At 49.5% G+C, this 17571-nt stretch overlaps 1 protein-coding gene across 4 annotated transcripts in view; it reads left to right on the top strand.

Moving 5' to 3' along the window:
• Positions 1–16546, top strand: part of WDTC1 (WD and tetratricopeptide repeats 1) — a 63315-nt gene extending 46769 nt beyond the window's left edge. Inside the window, exons 7-16 of one of the 4 annotated variants that reach the window (XM_038531419.1) lie at positions 1997–2179; positions 2924–3018; positions 3464–3579; positions 5101–5176; positions 5771–5876; positions 6805–6978; positions 10088–10323; positions 11832–12012; positions 12951–13143; positions 14548–16546. In XM_038531419.1, the coding sequence (XP_038387347.1) occupies positions 1997–2179; positions 2924–3018; positions 3464–3579; positions 5101–5176; positions 5771–5876; positions 6805–6978; positions 10088–10323; positions 11832–12012; positions 12951–13143; positions 14548–14745 (1558 nt within the window). In that variant the 3' untranslated portion in view covers positions 14746–16546. Of the gene's footprint in view, positions 1–1996; positions 2180–2923; positions 3019–3463; positions 3580–5100; positions 5177–5767; positions 5877–6804; positions 6979–10087; positions 10324–11831; positions 12044–12950; positions 13144–14547 lie in introns of all 4 variants that reach the window. The other 3 variants (XM_038531421.1, XM_038531418.1, XM_038531420.1) reach the window with 3 other exon arrangements.
• The last annotated feature ends 1025 nt before the right edge of the window (positions 16547–17571 follow it).

The following is a 17571-nucleotide window of genomic DNA, read 5'->3' as shown; positions in this document are numbered from 1 at the left end:
CTTCCCTGTTACAATGGTGGAGAGATATGTAAATCATTCATAAACAGCAGTTAGAAGCAGGGCACTGATGTCAGACAGACCTGGGATCAAGTCCTACCTCTGTCACTCAGTGTTTGGGGCAAGTCACTTTACCCCCTGAATCTTAGTTTATTCATGTATAATGGGAATTATATTCTCCCCCTTGCTGGCCTGAGTATTAAAATTGAGATAATGGCTGAGTGAAGTAAGTCAATCAGAGAAGGACAAACATTATATGTTCTCATTCATTTGGGGAATATAAATAATAACGAAAGGGAATATAAGGGAAGGGAGAAGAAATGTGTGGGAAATATCAGAAAGGGAGACAGAACATAAAGACTCCTAACTCTGGGAAGCGAACTAGGGGTGATGGAAGGGGAGGAAGGCAGGAGGTGGGGGTGAATGGGTGACGGGCACTGGGGGGGGCACTTGACAGATGAGCACTGGGTGTTATTCTGTATGTTGGTAAATTGAACACCAATAAAAAATAAATTTATTAATAAAATAAAATAGAATAAAATAGAGATAATGCCTGTGAAAACCTTAGGATAGTACTTGGAAGAAAGAAAGCGCTTGGTGATGACAGATGCAACTCCATGTTACTCTTGTTGACCTTAACTAATTACTGTGTGCCAGGGATGCAGGTAGAAGCTAAGCATTTGAGTTGGAGCCTAAGCACTTAAGCAAAGGCACAATCAGGGAAGGTGTCCTAGTAGAATGTGAGCATACACTGGGCCTTCCAGAATAGACAGGATTTGCATGGGCAAGGAAAAGCAGAGTGGCCTCCCCAACTTAAGCAGAGTTTATAAAGGCAGGGGTAGATAGGCCACATAGGGGATAGTTGTAATTGACACAGAAAACTGAGGAATAAGACTGGTATGAAATCAGGTCTTGGAAAACAGACTGAGGAGTTTGGTAAAAATAAACTAACAATAAACTCATCCTAGAAGTATTGGGGAATCTGCAGTTTTTTGAGCAGGAGAGTGATATAACAAAACCAGTATTTTAGGAAAAGTAATCTAGTGAGATTAGCTTAGAAAGGTAAGGTGGACAGGGTAGAGATTATTGCCAATGTCTAGGCAGGAGGTGAGTGAGCATACAGGGGACATCCCCCCTCTTTCTCTGTGCCATTGTTGACAGCACAACAGTCCCCCAAACTGCACTGAGGGGCGTGTTACTGCCCGGGATGTCTGGCATGACCTTTACCGCCTGAGTGGGATTCAGAGTTGTCTTGGCGCACTGTTTCTAGATAACTCTTAGGTGACCTCTAGATTCTTTTTTCTGTCACCTCTATACTTCTTCTGTTTCTTGTAAGAAATTAGATTAAAAGTAGAGTTAAGGAGAAGAGCCAAGTGGTTAAAGGCTGTCTCGCCAGCTCTGCACTATCACAGCTTCACACTTACTGGCAGTGTCATCCCAGATAGGCTCTTTACCTGCCTTCAGCCTCAGTGTTCTAATGGTACCTGGGGATGGTGGAAGGATTTAATTAGATAAGCCATGCACAACACTTAGGGACAGTACTGGACACAAAGCAATTTCTCACTCTTATTAATCAAGAGTAATAGTATTTAATAGCGATATCACTGATACCTGTTAAAAAAAACAGTACAGTAATATTTACCTTCAGTAGTTATATGAAGAATAAGACAGATTGTGTGAGAAGCCTATTTCAGGTGCCTGGCCTACAGTGAGCACTCAAGAAGTGGGAGTGGTTTTTCAGGGCATCTGGCTGGCTCAGTTGGAGGAGTTTGCAACTTTGGTATCAGGGTAATGGGTTCAAGCCCCACACTGGGTGTAGATATTACTTAAAAATAAAATATTTTAAAAAGAAAAAGAAATAGGAATGGTTTTTGCCATTCTTATTATTAAGGAACAGGTCAAAGCCACTCTCAGTTGCTTTATATAACAAGGCATTAGCTTCTACCTTGCCTCACAGGAGGACCCAACCCCCACCCCCTAACACTGTCCTCTCTCACAGCCAGTATGACCTTCGGGAGAACAGCAAACACTCAGAAGTGCTGATTGACCTGACAGAGTACTGTGGCCAGCTGGTGGAGGCCAAGTGCCTCACTGTCAACCCCCAGGACAACAACTGCCTGGCAGTAGGGGCCAGTGGGCCCTTTGTGAGGCTCTATGACATTCGCATGATCCATAACCACAGGTATGAATAGTTCGGCCTCCCCTGGGCAAGTCCCTGGGAACCTGCTGCCCCTTTCCCTCGTTGCCATGCCCTCTTCTTTTTGAGGTAGGTTTTTTAAATTTTGTGATTTAAAAAAAAAAAATGTAATCCATACTTGTTTTGGAAAATATGGGAAGTATAATAAAGAAACTACCCGTAGTCCACCACCTGAAAGAAATCACTGTGTATAATATTTTCTGCTGTTCTTTTACTCTATTTGTACAGAGTTATAATCTTGTAATTCTTTTTTAGAAAATTTAATTTTTTTATTCTTTTTTTTTTTTTTTAAAACAAACGTAGAATATACTCAGAACCTCCACATAAGTCCCAGACCTGCTCTGCTAGCTTGGGTTTTCACTTGACTCCTGGGACAGACACAGGGATGTCTGGCCTGCTTTACTTTCATTTGTGGGTTTGGGCAACCACTGCTGCTCCTCACACACTAGATGACCTGGAGTGGACCTTGACCCCTACCTTCATCATCTGTAAAATGGGGATGATAGGGTGGTCATGAAGACCAAGACAATGGACAGGACCTACTTGTAAAGCACTGTAATGTATGTGGCCATGGCTATCTAGTTGGTGAACCTTTGGGGTTGCTGAGGTAAGGAAGAAAGTTACCTCCTTTCAGAGATACTCATTTAGGTTTTCTTTTAGGGATTGTGGTCTGATCCAGCCAGGGGTAGTGCTAGGGGTTATAATCTATATGCTTTGCCTTCCCACCAGGAAGAGCATGAAGCAGAGCCCTTCAGCAGGTGTCCACACCTTCTGTGACCGGCAGAAGCCCCTTCCGGATGGTGCAGCCCAGTATTACGTGGCAGGTAGGACTGAGTACAGCTCTGGCCCCAAATTCTTGGCTGGGTGCTGACTCTCTCTGGGGTGGTACAGGAGACGCATGGCATGGTGGTCAAGAGCAAGGGTTTTAGAGTAAGGCAGATGTGGGCTTTAATCCTGACTGTCATTGACCAGCCATACTGTGACCTTTGGCAAACCATTACCCTTTATAAATCTTAATTTCTTTTCCATAAAATGGCATCATAATGATTAAATGAGATAGAGTATTTAAAAAGCAATTAGCAAAAAAATAAAAAAATAAAAATAAAAAGCAATTAGCCTAGTGCATCTAGTAAGTGTTCAACACTTGAAGCTGCTTTTATGATGAATATAATTGCTACCATTATTGATATGGTTGGCTTCATACAATCCCCTGCCCCTCTGGGGGGAGATGGAGAAGCTCAATTAGGATAACTAAGCTGTTCCCCACAGGTCACCTGCCAGTGAAGCTGCCTGATTACAACAACCGTCTGCGAGTGCTGGTTGCCACCTATGTGACCTTCAGCCCCAATGGCACAGAGCTGCTGGTCAACATGGGAGGGGAGCAGGTATGTATGGCTGCCCAGGGTGGCTTTGCTCCACCACCCATATTCAGTAGCCAGGTCTTATTTCTCACTTCCACTACCATGAGGCAGACAAGAAGCAACAGCCTTATTGTAAATGACTTTATGGTGAAATGTAGGAGCAATAAGGCATCATTGGAATTCCTAGAGAAGTGCCCTGGCCTTGGCTTTTTCTTAAGCTTTAGAACTGACAGGATCTATCTTCTCTGTACTGTGAATTTGAACAAGTGTCTTCATTCTTCTGAGCCTCAATTTCCTCATCTTTTTTCCTAGGAGAAAATCCTGGGGCTCAGAGCCAGGCTGTGGGTTAGGGCTAGCTGTAGGAGTGTTCCTTGATTATGGCAGGTTACTGTTTGCATATTCTCAGGATATTTAGTAAGCCTTGCTCAAATCCATTTATTCTGCATACATTCACTGAGTACTTACTGTGGGACTAGCATTATTATAAACATGAAGGAAACAAATGTGAACTATGATCCAGCCCAGGTTGACAGGGGAAACATGACAAGCGAACCAGTTGATGACATTACAAGGCAAGATGGGTTATGTACCAAAGAACTGGGATAGAGAACAGGCGAGCACCTGAGTTCAGAATATAGTTCTGGCTTCAGATTGCTGAGCCATCACCTGGCCTAAAGGTAACCTAAGGATGAGTAGAGAGGCAGTCTAGCAGAGTGGTTTGGAGCCAGACAGACTTGGTTTTGGGTCCTCGCTGTGCTACATGTTGTTTTTATGGCCCTGGGTAAGTAAAGTCTGAGCCTGTATTTCTTCCTCTATAAAGGAGGTGATAATAATAGCAATTCTTAGGGCACCTGGTTGTCTCAGTCAGAAGAGCATGCAATTCTTGGTCCCTGGGGTTGTGAGTTTGGATCCCATGTTGGGTGTAGAGATTATTAAAAACAATAAAATAAAAAAATAGTAGTACCTCTCTATGGGGTGGTTTCTAGGATGAAATGAGATAAATCATATAAAACAGTTTGCAAAGTTTCTAAAGCAAAGTAAGAATTCAATAAATGTTATAATAGATAATAGTATAATAGATATATTATTATTAGTATAATAGATATACTATAATAGATACTATAGATGCTATAATAGATATATTATACTAATAGTATAACAGATAATAATATAATAGATAATGTTTGCTGAGATAAGTAAGTAGCAGTGTTAATTTGGGCAAATTGCTTCCCTTCTCTGAGGCTTCAGTTTTCCCATCTGTAAAGTGAGACATTTGGCTTTGTGACCTCTGAGGACCTTTCCAACTTAAACATGTGATTCTAATTAATGGCAGTGTTTTAAGCAGTCTACCCTAAGGGCCAGGAACTGGGAATATTTTCCTATCTGAGGTTTGCTCCATAGGAACCTCTCCTGGCCTTGCTTGATGGCTCCCTCCTCAACACCCACTGTGTTCCTGAGAGCCATCAAGCCACCAAGGCCTTGCTCATAGCTAGCCACATTCTTACCTCATGGTCTCTGTCTCTTTTCTTGACCCTTCCTCTCTAGGTCTATTTGTTTGACCTGACTTATAAGCAGCGGCCATATACCTTCCTCCTGCCTCGAAAATGCCACTCCTCAGGGGGTAAGTTATTTCTTGGGATAGGGTATCTCTGCTGGGAGCTTGAATGTGTGTCACCTCTGCTGAGAAAGCTGCCTCTTCTCTTGTACTGTGGCTGTGATCCACCAAAAGGAGTAGATTCCCTGAAAGAACATTCTTCTGTACAGTAAGAAGGAAGATAACAGTAGGCCAGAGAGATCCATCAAAGAGGTTGGCATCATGGTCCTTTTCACTTCCTTCTCAAAAAGCAGTTTATTTGTCTCTTGAGGACCTGAAGTAGTTGCCCTTCCTTTCTCATCCTGGATCAGTCTCCTCACTGACTCCTCTCTGAGCCTTACTGTTGATTTAGGCACCTCTACTTCTCCCTCCCCAACCCCCAGCTAAGTGTAATGTCATGTTGAAGCTGTGTCCCTCTCCAACCAGCAGAGGGCGCACAGGCTTTTCTTTATGCATTTGCCTGCGTGTCAGAACTTGCTTTCTGGGAATGGATCTAACCCCGGGAGAATGGCCCACAGTGGAACCATCAGGTCCTGTGATGGAAGCTGGAACGCTGCTGAGGAGAAATGAGGACTTTCTCTTAAGTTGTTGCTGTTCCTTTCTCCCCACCCCTGCCAGAAGTTCAGAATGGCAAGATGTCCACCAATGGTGTATCCAACGGTGTGTCCAATGGCCTGCACCTTCACAGCAACGGCTTCCGGCTGCCAGAGAATAGGGGACATGTCAGGTGAGGCCAGACTGACTTGTCCAGCCCTCTCAGTCCCAATTACACCTTATGGTACCTTACCATAGAATTGGAGAAAAGAGCATGTCCTGTAAAGCATCCAGGCACACACCTCAGAGTTTGAGGGGCTGGGGCAAGGGTTATAATGGAGTAATGGAGTATTTCTGGATATGGCTAGTGTTTCCAATACTGTTCCTCCCTGGTAGGATTCCAGTCATGCTCAAACTGAAGCTTCAGTCCCTTGGTATCAGTAGCTAGGTCAGGAACTGGGGGCCAGCTGCCTCTTAGTACTGAGCTCTCTCTTAAAGGTGTTCCACACAGATGGACCTCCCCTATTATATTTTTCTTTGTCCCATACCATCTTTTGGTTTCTGTTCACTGCCAGGCCCAATGCTGGACTGTAGATACAGAGGTGCTCAAATCCTCTGAGCTTTGAGAGAAACAGATGTCTCTATAGATCCATGGGAGGAACTTGGGTGGTCATAAGGTTCATCTCAGTGTGGAGGCAGGTGGCTAGCTACTGTCATGCCCAGGAATTTGATTAAGAATTGCCTTTGGGAAATAGAGTAGAATCGCTCTTGGGGTACCTGGATAGCTCAGTTAGTGGAGCATGCAGCGCTTGATCTTGGGGTCATGAGTTTGAGCCCCATGTTGGTTGTAGAGTTTACAATTGTAGAGTTTACACAAAATTGCCTTTAACCTGTCTGTGATAGCTTCATTTCTGTTTCTCTGATTTTTTTTCACTGGTTCAGTGTATCTGGACTGTGCCCACTACCTATTACAGTAATCCAGGCCAAGGATAGGAGTGGTCCCCTCTTCTAAATGATGATGGAGATCTCACAGACCAAGAAAATATGGGTGCCCTTCAGGCAAGGCTGCAGACTTCTCTGACCTTCTTTGGCTGGCCTGACTTGGCTCTCCTTCCCCATAGCCCCCAGGTAGAGCTGCCCCCATACTTGGAGCGTGTGAAACAGCAAGCCAACGAGGCCTTTGCCTGCCAGCAGTGGACCCAGGCCATTCAGCTTTACAGCAAGGCCGTGCAGAGGGCCCCTCATAATGCCATGCTCTATGGGAACCGAGCTGCTGCCTACATGAAGCGCAAGTGGTGAGTGGACTCTGGCCAGGATGAGGGATGAAGACGGGGCCTGGTGGAGCCAAGTTGCCGAGGCCTCCAGGGAAGGTGGCAGTGGCATGCCACTGCCTCTTAGGGCTCCTTAGCCTCAGGCTTCTCCTCCCCACCTCCAGACTGGAAGTCAGGAAGTCTCAAGCACCAAGGAAGCTCATAATGAAGTAGGACATGTTCAAAAGTAGCTTCAACACAGTATTTTGTTATAAAATGATGTGGTCACTGGGCAAGTAGGATTTGAAGAGAATGATTAATCCCAATTGCTGCATAATTGTGCCTTGAATTGGACTATGAAGGAGCAGTGGAATTCTTGTTAGATAGAAAAGAGGCATTTGGTGAATTGAGGTGGTATCTATCTGATTCTGCAGCTCCTTGACCTTGGGGCCTGCTTCCCTATGCTCTTAGACCACTGGACCAAGCACAAACAAGATACCAGGGATCTAAAGCTGGCTGTGGGTCATGCTGGGTCATAATGGCTGGTGGTAAAAGGGTGGGTCCATATCCTGAAGAACCCGCTATCTTTGGAGACCATCAGGTCTCTCAGCCCTTCTGCCTGCAGCACCAGCAGGCAAGCAGGCGGGCAGACCCCATCCCCCAGCCGAGGCCAGGACTGGAGATGGATAGAGCTGGGCCCACAGCCATTTCTGCTCCGTCTGGCATCCGTCGGCTCTGCCCAGACAGACAGGCCAGCTGGTGTGCCATCGTCTGGCTGCAACAAGGCAGGCCAGAGAGGGAAGCTTAAGAAACCCACCCAAGTCAGCAGGATGGTAGATGGGGGTTTGGGAAGATGCTACCCCCATAGGCCTTAGCTTAGGCATCAAGAGTTTGCCAAAGGCTCAGATGGCAACCCAACCCAGGAGGTGATGGTTTGGGGGCCATCCTGATGTGTTTTGCCTCTCTGTCCCAGGAGTTGGGTAGAATACAGTGTCCTCATCCAGGCTTTAGACTGAGAGCTGTTTCACTCCTACATTCTTGCTAAGAGTGGCTAATGATTTCCCAATCCATGGGTGCCCTTGACATGTTCTCTGAATTCCTACTATGCACTAGAGACCAGGGACACAAAGTTCTTCACTTTGAGTTCCTGTGTTCCAGAGTGCCCAGCCTTTGGACGGAGGACAAAGACATCATGGTTCGTCATCAAAGAGGCAGGAAGCAATGTCTTTGAGTGATCAGGTGAAGCGCTGTGGGCATCAAGAAAAGTTAGGTCACTTTAGCTGGGGTCAGGGAAATGTCAGGAAGATGAGGTGTCTGGGCTTTAAGTGTGGGCAGGCTTAGGCAAGGAAATGAAAAGGAGGAGGGGATTACAGGGAAGGACATTCCCAGGAAGATGAATGGTGTGAACAAAGGCGTGGGGGTGGGGGACTGACTGAAGAGCTTGTTTGCAGAACAACAAATCCATTTGGCTGGAGCAGAGGGTTCTGGAAGGGACTGGCAGGAGATGAGTCTGTGAGGTAGCCTGGGGCCGGCCTGGGAAGGACTTGGAATGCAGAGCGGTGGCGTTTTGGCCTGGATTCAGTGGGATGATGGGCAGCTACTGAGGAGTTTTGAGCAGGAGAGGGATGTGCTGAGGGCTGTCCTTTCAGGGAGATTGATCTGGCAGTGAGTCTGGATGGGTGAGCCCTGGGGCCAGCCTGTTCTCCCCATCCCCACATGCCTGCCAGTGACCCCTAGAATGTCACATTCTGTCCCAGGCCTGTCTCTCCAGGGCTGCCATCTGCTCCTGGATGCAGTGGGAGCTGTCACCCCCTGGCTCCTGGTTGGTCTCTGTCTGGCTCTCTCCAGGAGCTCTGAGGGGCACTTTGCAGGTGGTAATTGGGTTTCTAAACAGTGCCTGCTCCTTCATCACAGCCAGTCGTTCTGACGCAGGCCATGCCTTCAAAGCACTCTGTCCCCTGCCTGCTCCCACACTGGTGAGCTGCTTGTTGTCTAAGTGGGCATGGCTGCTGCAAGGGCTGAATGCTCCCTCTGAGTGCTGTAGGAGAGGAGGGTCAGGAGGGCATTTTCCCTGTCGGGCCTGCTTTGGCCCTATGCAGGAGGGTTGTGAGCTCTATGTTGGTGGAAGGAACATCAACCCTGGAGAGTGCTGCTTGGCACAGTTGGGTCCTAGGCCCATCTCAGCTCAGCAGGGAAAGGAAAAAAAAAAAACCAAAACAGTTACCGAAGGAGAAGTGGTTCTTATGACCTCTCTGGCTCTCCAAATGACAGGTGGGAACAGATGAGAGGTGCTGGGGAGTGTATTCTATATTCTGGCATAGGGTGGGAGAGCAAGAGACTTTCCTTTGGCCCCTCCCCACTCACTCTCCCCACAAAACCATCCCCACTTCCCTTCGACCATGCTATGGGAGGTTGAAGAAGTGAGTGGGGATGATTTGGAGCTCCTGGCGTGCCCACCCCCCTTTGCCATCAGCTTTCAGAGAGCTGACTCTGCCAGTCTGTCAGTCCCCATCCTTCAGCCCCGGGAGGTAGAGGCCACAGCTGCTGTGGATCAGTCAGCCAGGACAGAGGGGGGTCTGGCTGAGGGCTTGCTGCCTGCTGATCAGACCCTGAGTCCCCAGCCTGGCACTTCTGGCTTCCCCAGACCACAGAACTGTCCTTGAGGGCCCCCTGCCTTGGCCATGGCTTTGAAGACCAGCCGGGGGGATTTGAGGAGGTAGTTGGAGGAAAAGAAAAGGAGGGCTTGGGGAGCCTGAGATGGGCAAGATGCCAGGCCTTCTGCTGCAGAGAGCTGCGGGTGCCTGGGATGAGCCAGTGCACAGTTGCACTCTGTGCCCAGCAGAGGGTAGCCTGACACTGCTTTCCCCCCCAAGAGTACACACAAACCACCACCACCACCCACCACCCACCCCACCCCTACCCCCATCCGCCATCCCCACCATGACTTCAGGGTTCCTGACTTATCTCCTTAACATACTCTGTCTCCTGGGGATCAAGGCCTGGGCTGAGCTAGAGTTCTTTCCATCCCCAACTACCTTCTCCCTGAGATCCATCAGAGGTGGGTGGAGGTGGCCACAGGAAGCAGAAGAAACTGAGTGGATTCCTTGCTTGCTATGTGGCCCCACCTCCAAGCCACACTCCCCTGCCTTCCCAGGGATGGTGACCACTACGATGCCCTGAGGGACTGCCTCAAGGCCATCTCCCTAAACCCATGCCACCTGAAGGCACACTTTCGCCTGGCCCGCTGCCTCTTTGAGCTCAAGTATGTGGCTGAGGCCCTGGAGTGCCTGGATGACTTCAAAGGGAAGTTCCCGGAACAGGCCCACAGCAGCGCTTGTGACGCATTGGGCCGAGACATCACGGCAGCCCTCTTCTCCAAAAATGATGGTGGTGAGTGGGCACTGAGGAGGGGTTACTGTCACTTTCTATTTGAGGTCCTATGTGACATGCTAGAGAGGACATAGTTCTGAGATCAGTAACGCCTGGATTCAGGTGTTGATTCAGAAATCATGTGGCTTTGGAACAGTCACTTGGTCTCTCTGAGACTCAGTTTCCTCATCTGTAAAGGGGGAGTGATAGTACCTCCCATTCAGAGTTTCTGTGGAGGATTAGCAATAGCGTGCTTAAAGCACCTGGTATAATGCCTGGAACTCAGGACAGGGAAAAGCTCAGCTCAGGCCATCTATGTAGCTCCAGCTGGGCCTGCTCAACCTGCTCACAGATAGGGCCTTGGCCGTTCCATTGGACATCTGAGTAAGAGGCAGCAGCTGGGGGTTGCACTCATTCCAGTTTGCACACTTGCAACAGAGGCAGCAGCATAGCGCAGTAGAAATACCTCATGCATGTGGTGTAAAACCTTGGGTTCCAACTTCGGCTCTGCCGTGTGGTAATTATGTGATCTTGGGTGAAGCGCAGCCTCCCTGAACCCACTGCCTTACCTGCACAGAGAGCATTCAAAAGCCCTGTCTAGCTCACCTCAGTAGCATTGGAGAGTGAGCTGGGTATTTGTGGTGAAATGTGAACTCACTGGAGGCAGACATGGATCCTCATCTCTCCTATGCAGTTTACTAACCGTGCGATTGATTCATTTGTTTGAGTAGTTATCAAGCATCTACCATGTGCTAGGCACTGTGCTGGGTCCTGGGAGTACAGCTGTGAACAAGTCAGATGAGATTTCTGTATTCATGGAGTTTACAGCTCTAGTGAAGGAACCAAGCGATGGAGGAGAAACAGAGTGTGATGAGTGCCATGGGGACCCGATATGGTATGGGTGCATGGGGCAGGGCTTGGTATCAGGCTGGGGTTCTAGAGGAGGAGACATTTAACCTGAGATCTCGAGGATGAGGGAGAAGAGGTAACTAGATTAAAAGTAGCTGTGGGAGGTGAAGACTTCCTGGTCTCGGGACCAGCACATGCAAAGGCCTGGAGGCAGGCAGAACCAAGGCACTTTTAAGGCACTGAGAAAACTGTTGTGATTTTACCCAAGGCTCTTAACCAGTCAGTGCCTCAGTTAGGATCTGTAACTTGTCTTCCAACGAGGAAGGGCTTGGACCTTACTGCCTTCAGAGCCATGGATCTATTTAGAAAAATCTCCCCTTCAAGGCTCTCGGTAGTGCTTCACCTTCTCCTCCCTGCCTCTCACCTCCACAGAAACAGACTGCGGGCCTCTGCATCCTTGGGGCTTTCAGACATTTTTCAGGGACCTGAGCCAAGGCCCTCCTAGCATCTGAGGTCCCCTCTTGAACATCCTCAAGGGCTCTGTCCAAAGATGCTTCTTCCTCACAGTCATTCTCAGCTTTCCAGGGTAGGGGTAGGGCTGAAAACAGGGCAAGGGGTGGAGACAGGGGAGGGCAGGGGAAGAGGGACAGGCCTCACCTTTCCATGCTCTCTGCCCCCAGAGGAGAAGAAGGGAGCTGGTGGTGGCGGTGGCGGCCCTGTCCGCCTCCGCAGCACAAGCCGCAAGGACTCCATCTCGGAGGATGAGATGGTGCTGCGGGAGCGAAGCTACGACTACCAATTCCGCTACTGTGGCCACTGCAACACCACTACGGATATCAAGGAGGCCAATTTCTTTGGCAGGTCCGAGGTCCTGAAGAGGAGGAGGGCACAGGCTAGTTGGCAGCAGGAGGTCGGGGTGGGGGTGGGGGCATAATGCTTTTAGAGAAGTCTCAAATCCCAACTCTGCCTCTGTATCCTTGACCAAATGGCTTCACCTCTGTGGGCCTCAGTCTCTTCATCTATAAAATGAGACCAGCCATCCCCACTCACAGGTCGTCCATAATGAGGATTAATGAGGACAACCATAAAGCATCTAGCACAGGGCCTGGACTCTGCCTTTATCCCCTACCTCCTCTCCCTCAGTCTCCATGTGCCAGAGCTTGGTTTTTTGATATTGATACTTGGAGCTTTCCTCTGCTGGAGGTATGAGGCAAGAGCCCTCAGAAGCTGGCGGTCTTGGCACATCATGTGCTCAGAACTGTGCCCAGTTACTGAGGGACATAGCCCATGTCTCAGATTCCATCACCCCTAACCCTCCTTTGTAGATGGTGTAACTTTCTTTGGGTAGGTGAAACACTTGAATTCGAGAATCTCTCCATCAAGATCCCCTCTAAGTGTAAGTCATGTGTGAGGGGCAGATGTACTGTAGGGTCTGGACCCGGGAAGGCTAGAGCTGCTGAGGGAAGGCTTAGACAAGAGTGTTCCCAGAGACCCAAGAGATGCAAGATCTGATCCAGCACCCAGGGAGCTTATAATATGCTTTGAGGGAGAGTATCTTAAAGGGACCGAAACAGTCCCTAATCCTGAGCTTAATAATAGCTGGACAGTGACTAGGGCTCAGCAGTTTGGAGAGAGGATTACCACGTGTGGGAGTTCTGAGTCAAGTGAAGATCCCAGAGTTCGGGGGGCTGAGCAGCTCCAGATGTCCGTGTTCCCCCTCGCCCTAAGCCACACAGCCTCTACTTGAGGCTGTAGGGCAGTACCCCACCTGACCTCCCTGCCCTTTGCCCCTCTGCCAGCAACGCTCAGTACATCGTCAGTGGCTCTGACGATGGCTCCTTCTTCATCTGGGAAAAGGAGACCACCAACCTGGTCCGCGTGCTCCAAGGGGATGAGTCCATCGTCAACTGCCTGCAGCCACACCCCAGCTACTGCTTCCTGGCCACCAGCGGCATCGACCCTGTTGTGCGGCTCTGGAACCCACGGCCAGAGGTAAGGGTATAGAGAAGATGGGCAAAACTAGACAGGGAGGAAGGTTGGGCTGGACACTGTGCAAGGCCTCTGGCTGACTCAGGAAGGGTTGGGAGGGGAAATGAGTCACCCAAAGGCTAAAAGCTGCTAGGATGAATGAGCTCTTACCCAAGGGCCCAACACTGTGTCAAGGTGGGAGCCATCAAATTCTGGAAGTGCCAAATGTAGTGAGTGGGCAGTTCCGGGGCAAGAGTTGGCACCTGCCTTCTAGGGGCATATCCCTGAGCAAGTGGAGATGAGACTCATATACAGGAAATAGTAACCAAGGACAGGGGTGCAGGAGACAGGGAGGGAGGGAACCAAAGCAACTCCAGCACCACCTCGTGAGACCAGTACCTCAGACGCCCCCTAGGTACCTAAGTACCCTGCCCCTCATAGACCACTGTGTTGTATCCCCCAGAAGCTGGACAAAAACCAATCCCTTGGTTACATGGGAAGTATGCAGGCTTTGGAGTCTGGTGAACCTATGTTTGAATCCTAGTCCCTTCACTCACTGCCTGAGGGATTTAACCATCTTTGGCCCAGGTTTTTATCATCCGTACATTGGAATGGAAATGACAATACCACCTCAGAAGGCTGTTTTAAAGAAGTGATTCCTATGAAGTGTCCAGTCCATAGCGACACTTAGGGTGTTATGGTCCCTTCTACTCCCAGAGTGCGTAGCCAGGCAGGCTGGCCTGAGGCCTCCCCTGCCCTCTGACCCACTTCCCTCCCCTTTCTAGCCAGCAAAGCAGAAATCAAGTGGTGTATCTAATTACAGAGGCAATTTACTGTGAATTTTAAAGAGAACCCTACAGGCCTCTCCCATGAGGGGAGAAGAGAAGGATAAAGGAAGCATTGTTGGGAGTGATGACAGAAGGGAATAGGATGGGGGTGTTGTCTGTGCTCCCCATCCTGGGTATCTAGCAGGTGTGCCCAACAGACCCTGTGTGAGTCCTCTTTTGTATGTGTCCACGTACAGGCCCCCCATGTGGTATGTCCCCATCATTTCTGGTATGGGGCCCCACCGACATGTATCCTGATAGGTGTGTGTGTGTGTGTGTGTGTGTGTGTGTGTGTGTGTGTGTGTGTGTATATATATATATATATATCTCAGTGTATTGTGTTGTTCTCTCCCAATGTATATTACCAAATGGGCCCCCCATGTGGTATGTCATGTCCTCACAGAAGTATCCTGGTGAGCATGTCCCCGTACATGTCCCAGTATGTGTATTCCCCTGCACCCAATATACACACATGAGTTTATGTACAAACCTCATGTACATCTCCTGGTATGGATGTCCCCTCCAAATTTATTGCTCCCTGTGTGTGTGTTTGCCCCTGCATACACATATATCCCAGTGGTGTGTGTGCCTTCCCCCACAGAGTGAAGACCTCACAGGCCGAGTTGTGGAGGACATGGAGGGTGCTTCCCAGGCCAACCAGCGGCGCATGAATGCCGACCCACTGGAGGTGATGCTGCTCAACATGGGCTACCGGATCACAGGCCTGAGCAGTGGGGGTGCTGGGGCTTCTGACGACGAGGACAGCTCCGAGGGCCAGGTTCAGTGCCGGCCCAGCTAGACCCTCCTAGCTCTGGTCCCCAGCCTCTGCTACTGGCTGGACCCTCCGCCATGGGCAGGAGGTCAGGGGGTTCTGTTTTGGTTTGTCTTCCCCCCCTCCCCATTTTTTCATTTTCCTGTTTTGTTTGTTAGTTTGGCATTGGGGGTGGGGGGTTGCTACAACTTGCTGGCTTTCAGACTTTTGGGCAGATTGCCCCTTGACTGGTCCCAGCCCTGAGCAGAAGAGCAGGAGGGGAAGCCCCTCTTAATGCCCCCCCACCTCCCGCTTCCATGTCCCTGGAGGGCTCTGGCCTGCCTCAGGTTGGGAGGCAAGGGCCGAAGCTGTCTTCAAGGACTGCCCTATACTTCAGTTGGCGGCAGGAAGGGGAGTGGAATTCCAGTCCGTAAGGGCTAGCCTTGTCCTGTTGCCACTCTTGCTCCTATGGGCAAGGCTAGCTCCTCTGTGGCTTCAGGGAAGGTTCTGAAAAAGGATGGGGTCCCACCCTCCCTCCAGAGCTACCATGTCGGGGTGGAAGCAGAAGGAAAGTGGGAGTTCTGCAGTAGGCAAGACCAGCCCCCTGCCTGGGCAGTAGAGCGACCTCGCCCTTCTCCCAGTGCTGGCTCTGGACCCTGCGCCTGCTCTCGTTGGCCACCCCTGGGGGCTTAGCCTTTCCCAAGGGCCCTGGCAGAGGGTAGGGCACCATGCCCGTACCTTTCTGCACTGCACTACGACTACTCCCACTCCTCTTTCTGGGGGCTCCTTGGCCTCACTGTGACCTTTCTGCCAGAGCTCCCAGCCAGTCCTACTCTGCTGAGGTGGCGCTCCCCGCTAAGGGCCCATTCTGCCCTCCCTTCCACCCCACTTGCTGAGCCGCCACAAAGACCAAAGAAGTGATGGCTTTTCTCTGTCCCCTGCTGCTCTGGGGGGAGGGGGGGTCTCCGGAGCCACTCAGATGGGAAAATCCCTAACTCGGCCCCCTCCCTCCTCAGCAGCCCCAAGCTTAACACTGGACAGCGGTCACCCACCACCCACCAAGCCTCTCTCTGCCCCCTGGTCTCAGCTGGGAGCTGCTCCTGAGAGTGGCTCAGCCTTCCTCCCCTCTCCCTCCCTCTCCTTCTCTCTCCCTCTCCCCTTAGTGCTTACTTGGCTCCAGCCCTCCAGCTGCAGCCTCTGGGGAGCAGCAGCCTCCCTCCTTCCCTCCCTCTGCCTGGTCTCTGCCAGGTGCCTCCTCTCAGTCAGGCTTTAGAGCAGCCCTGGAGACAGGAGGGCCATGTTAAAAGCTTTTTCACAGTTTTAAGAAGAAGGTTGGGGGGCGGTGAGGTTAGTGGTGGGGGGTCTGGCACCATCTCGTCATTGCTTTAATCCCAGCAACACAGGTGGCAGCTTCTCCCCCCTTCCTCCCCACCCAGTCCCTCTCCCACCCCTCTCTTCTAGCTTGGTAATGAAGTATATTTATTGGTGAAGGAAACAGCTGCTGCTGCTTTTCCTGCTGCTGGGACTTGCTCCCCTGTCTCTTCTCCATGACCTTTCTCGAGCCAGGGAGGGGAAAGCAGGAGTACTGGGGCTGGGCCCTGGGGCCCAAGGACCAGCAGGGGCCCCTTTGCTTTCCTGTGTTCGAGACACCTGCCATTTCCTCTCTCCCTGCCTCCCTCCCACCCTCCCTCCCTCCCTGCCTTCTGCCCCCTGCCTGCCCAGCCTGGGCCCTGCAGTGTGGAGAGACACATAAGCCTTACTGTCCTCTGGGGGCAGGAGCCGAGCCTTTTTGTTGCTTCGCTCCCAGGAGAGTGAGGGTGACGCAATTGATTAAAACCATTTTGTTCTAGGTGTGGCTGCTGGCATTTGTGGGGTGTAAATGGGTCTTGGAACCAAAATGAGGGTAACTGATCCTTCACTTCTGTAGCTATGTGACTTTGAGTGACCATACCTCTACAGGGTAGAATGAGGCCTGTCTTGGAGGATCCCTGTGAGCAGTGGCCACCCAGCATAGTAAGGCTGAGTGCAACAGAGCCTGCCACTGGTGGCTATGAATTGCAGTAATCAGCTTTCACTCTCCTGGCTGTTTTCTCATCTCTAAAATAAGGAGGTTGAAGTCTTAGTAGCTTTTCAGCTTCTAAAATCATCCCAAACAAGAAATACACATTTTACATTGTGACCCAAGATACCCATACTTATTTGTATGTATACATAATGAACATAAGTTTCATGCAATAATATTTACCTTTGCTACATGCAATGTGTTCTATTTACCAATCTATTTTATTAAGGAGAAAAAAAATGCTGGCCACAACCCACTAAATGGACTTCACAAACCTACAGTTTTTTAATGTGCCCTGAATTAGAGGATTTATTAGACCAGAGGTTCCCAAACTTTCTCAGCTCACAGCACTCACCTCAGCACTAGTGGCTCAGTCATTTTCTCATGGAGCCTTTAAACCATAAGAAATGCCTAACAGTTCTATTTATCAAGTATTTATGCTCAAATCACATAACGAGAATTATGTCCTACTAAGTCATTTTAAAAAAAAAATAGTACATATGAACTAAAGGGAAACAATACTTTTATTTCATTCTTAAATACAGTAAGTAATGGGATCAGTGTGCTTGTTGGGCACTATAAAACTTGTCACATTTTCTAATCAGATTAGACACTACTGCCTTTATTTCCTGTTCTGCATCAACTTTCAGTTGCTTTTTATCACAGCAACCACTAAAAACCCAGCTCCTCAAAGATGACATAACCATAAGAATGTATCACAACCTAATGATGAAACTATGAACTAACTACGTTGAACTAGTAGATCTCTTTGTAGCCAATAGATGTTGAGTATCTCCCAAATTTAAAATCCT

The sequence above is a fragment of the Canis lupus genome, chromosome 2 (genome assembly GCF_011100685.1).
Source record: "Canis lupus familiaris isolate Mischka breed German Shepherd chromosome 2, alternate assembly UU_Cfam_GSD_1.0, whole genome shotgun sequence".
Classification (NCBI taxonomy): Eukaryota; Metazoa; Chordata; class Mammalia; order Carnivora; family Canidae; genus Canis; species Canis lupus.
The sequence above is the reverse complement of the archived record's forward strand: the minus strand, read 5'-3'. Positions and strand labels throughout refer to the sequence as shown.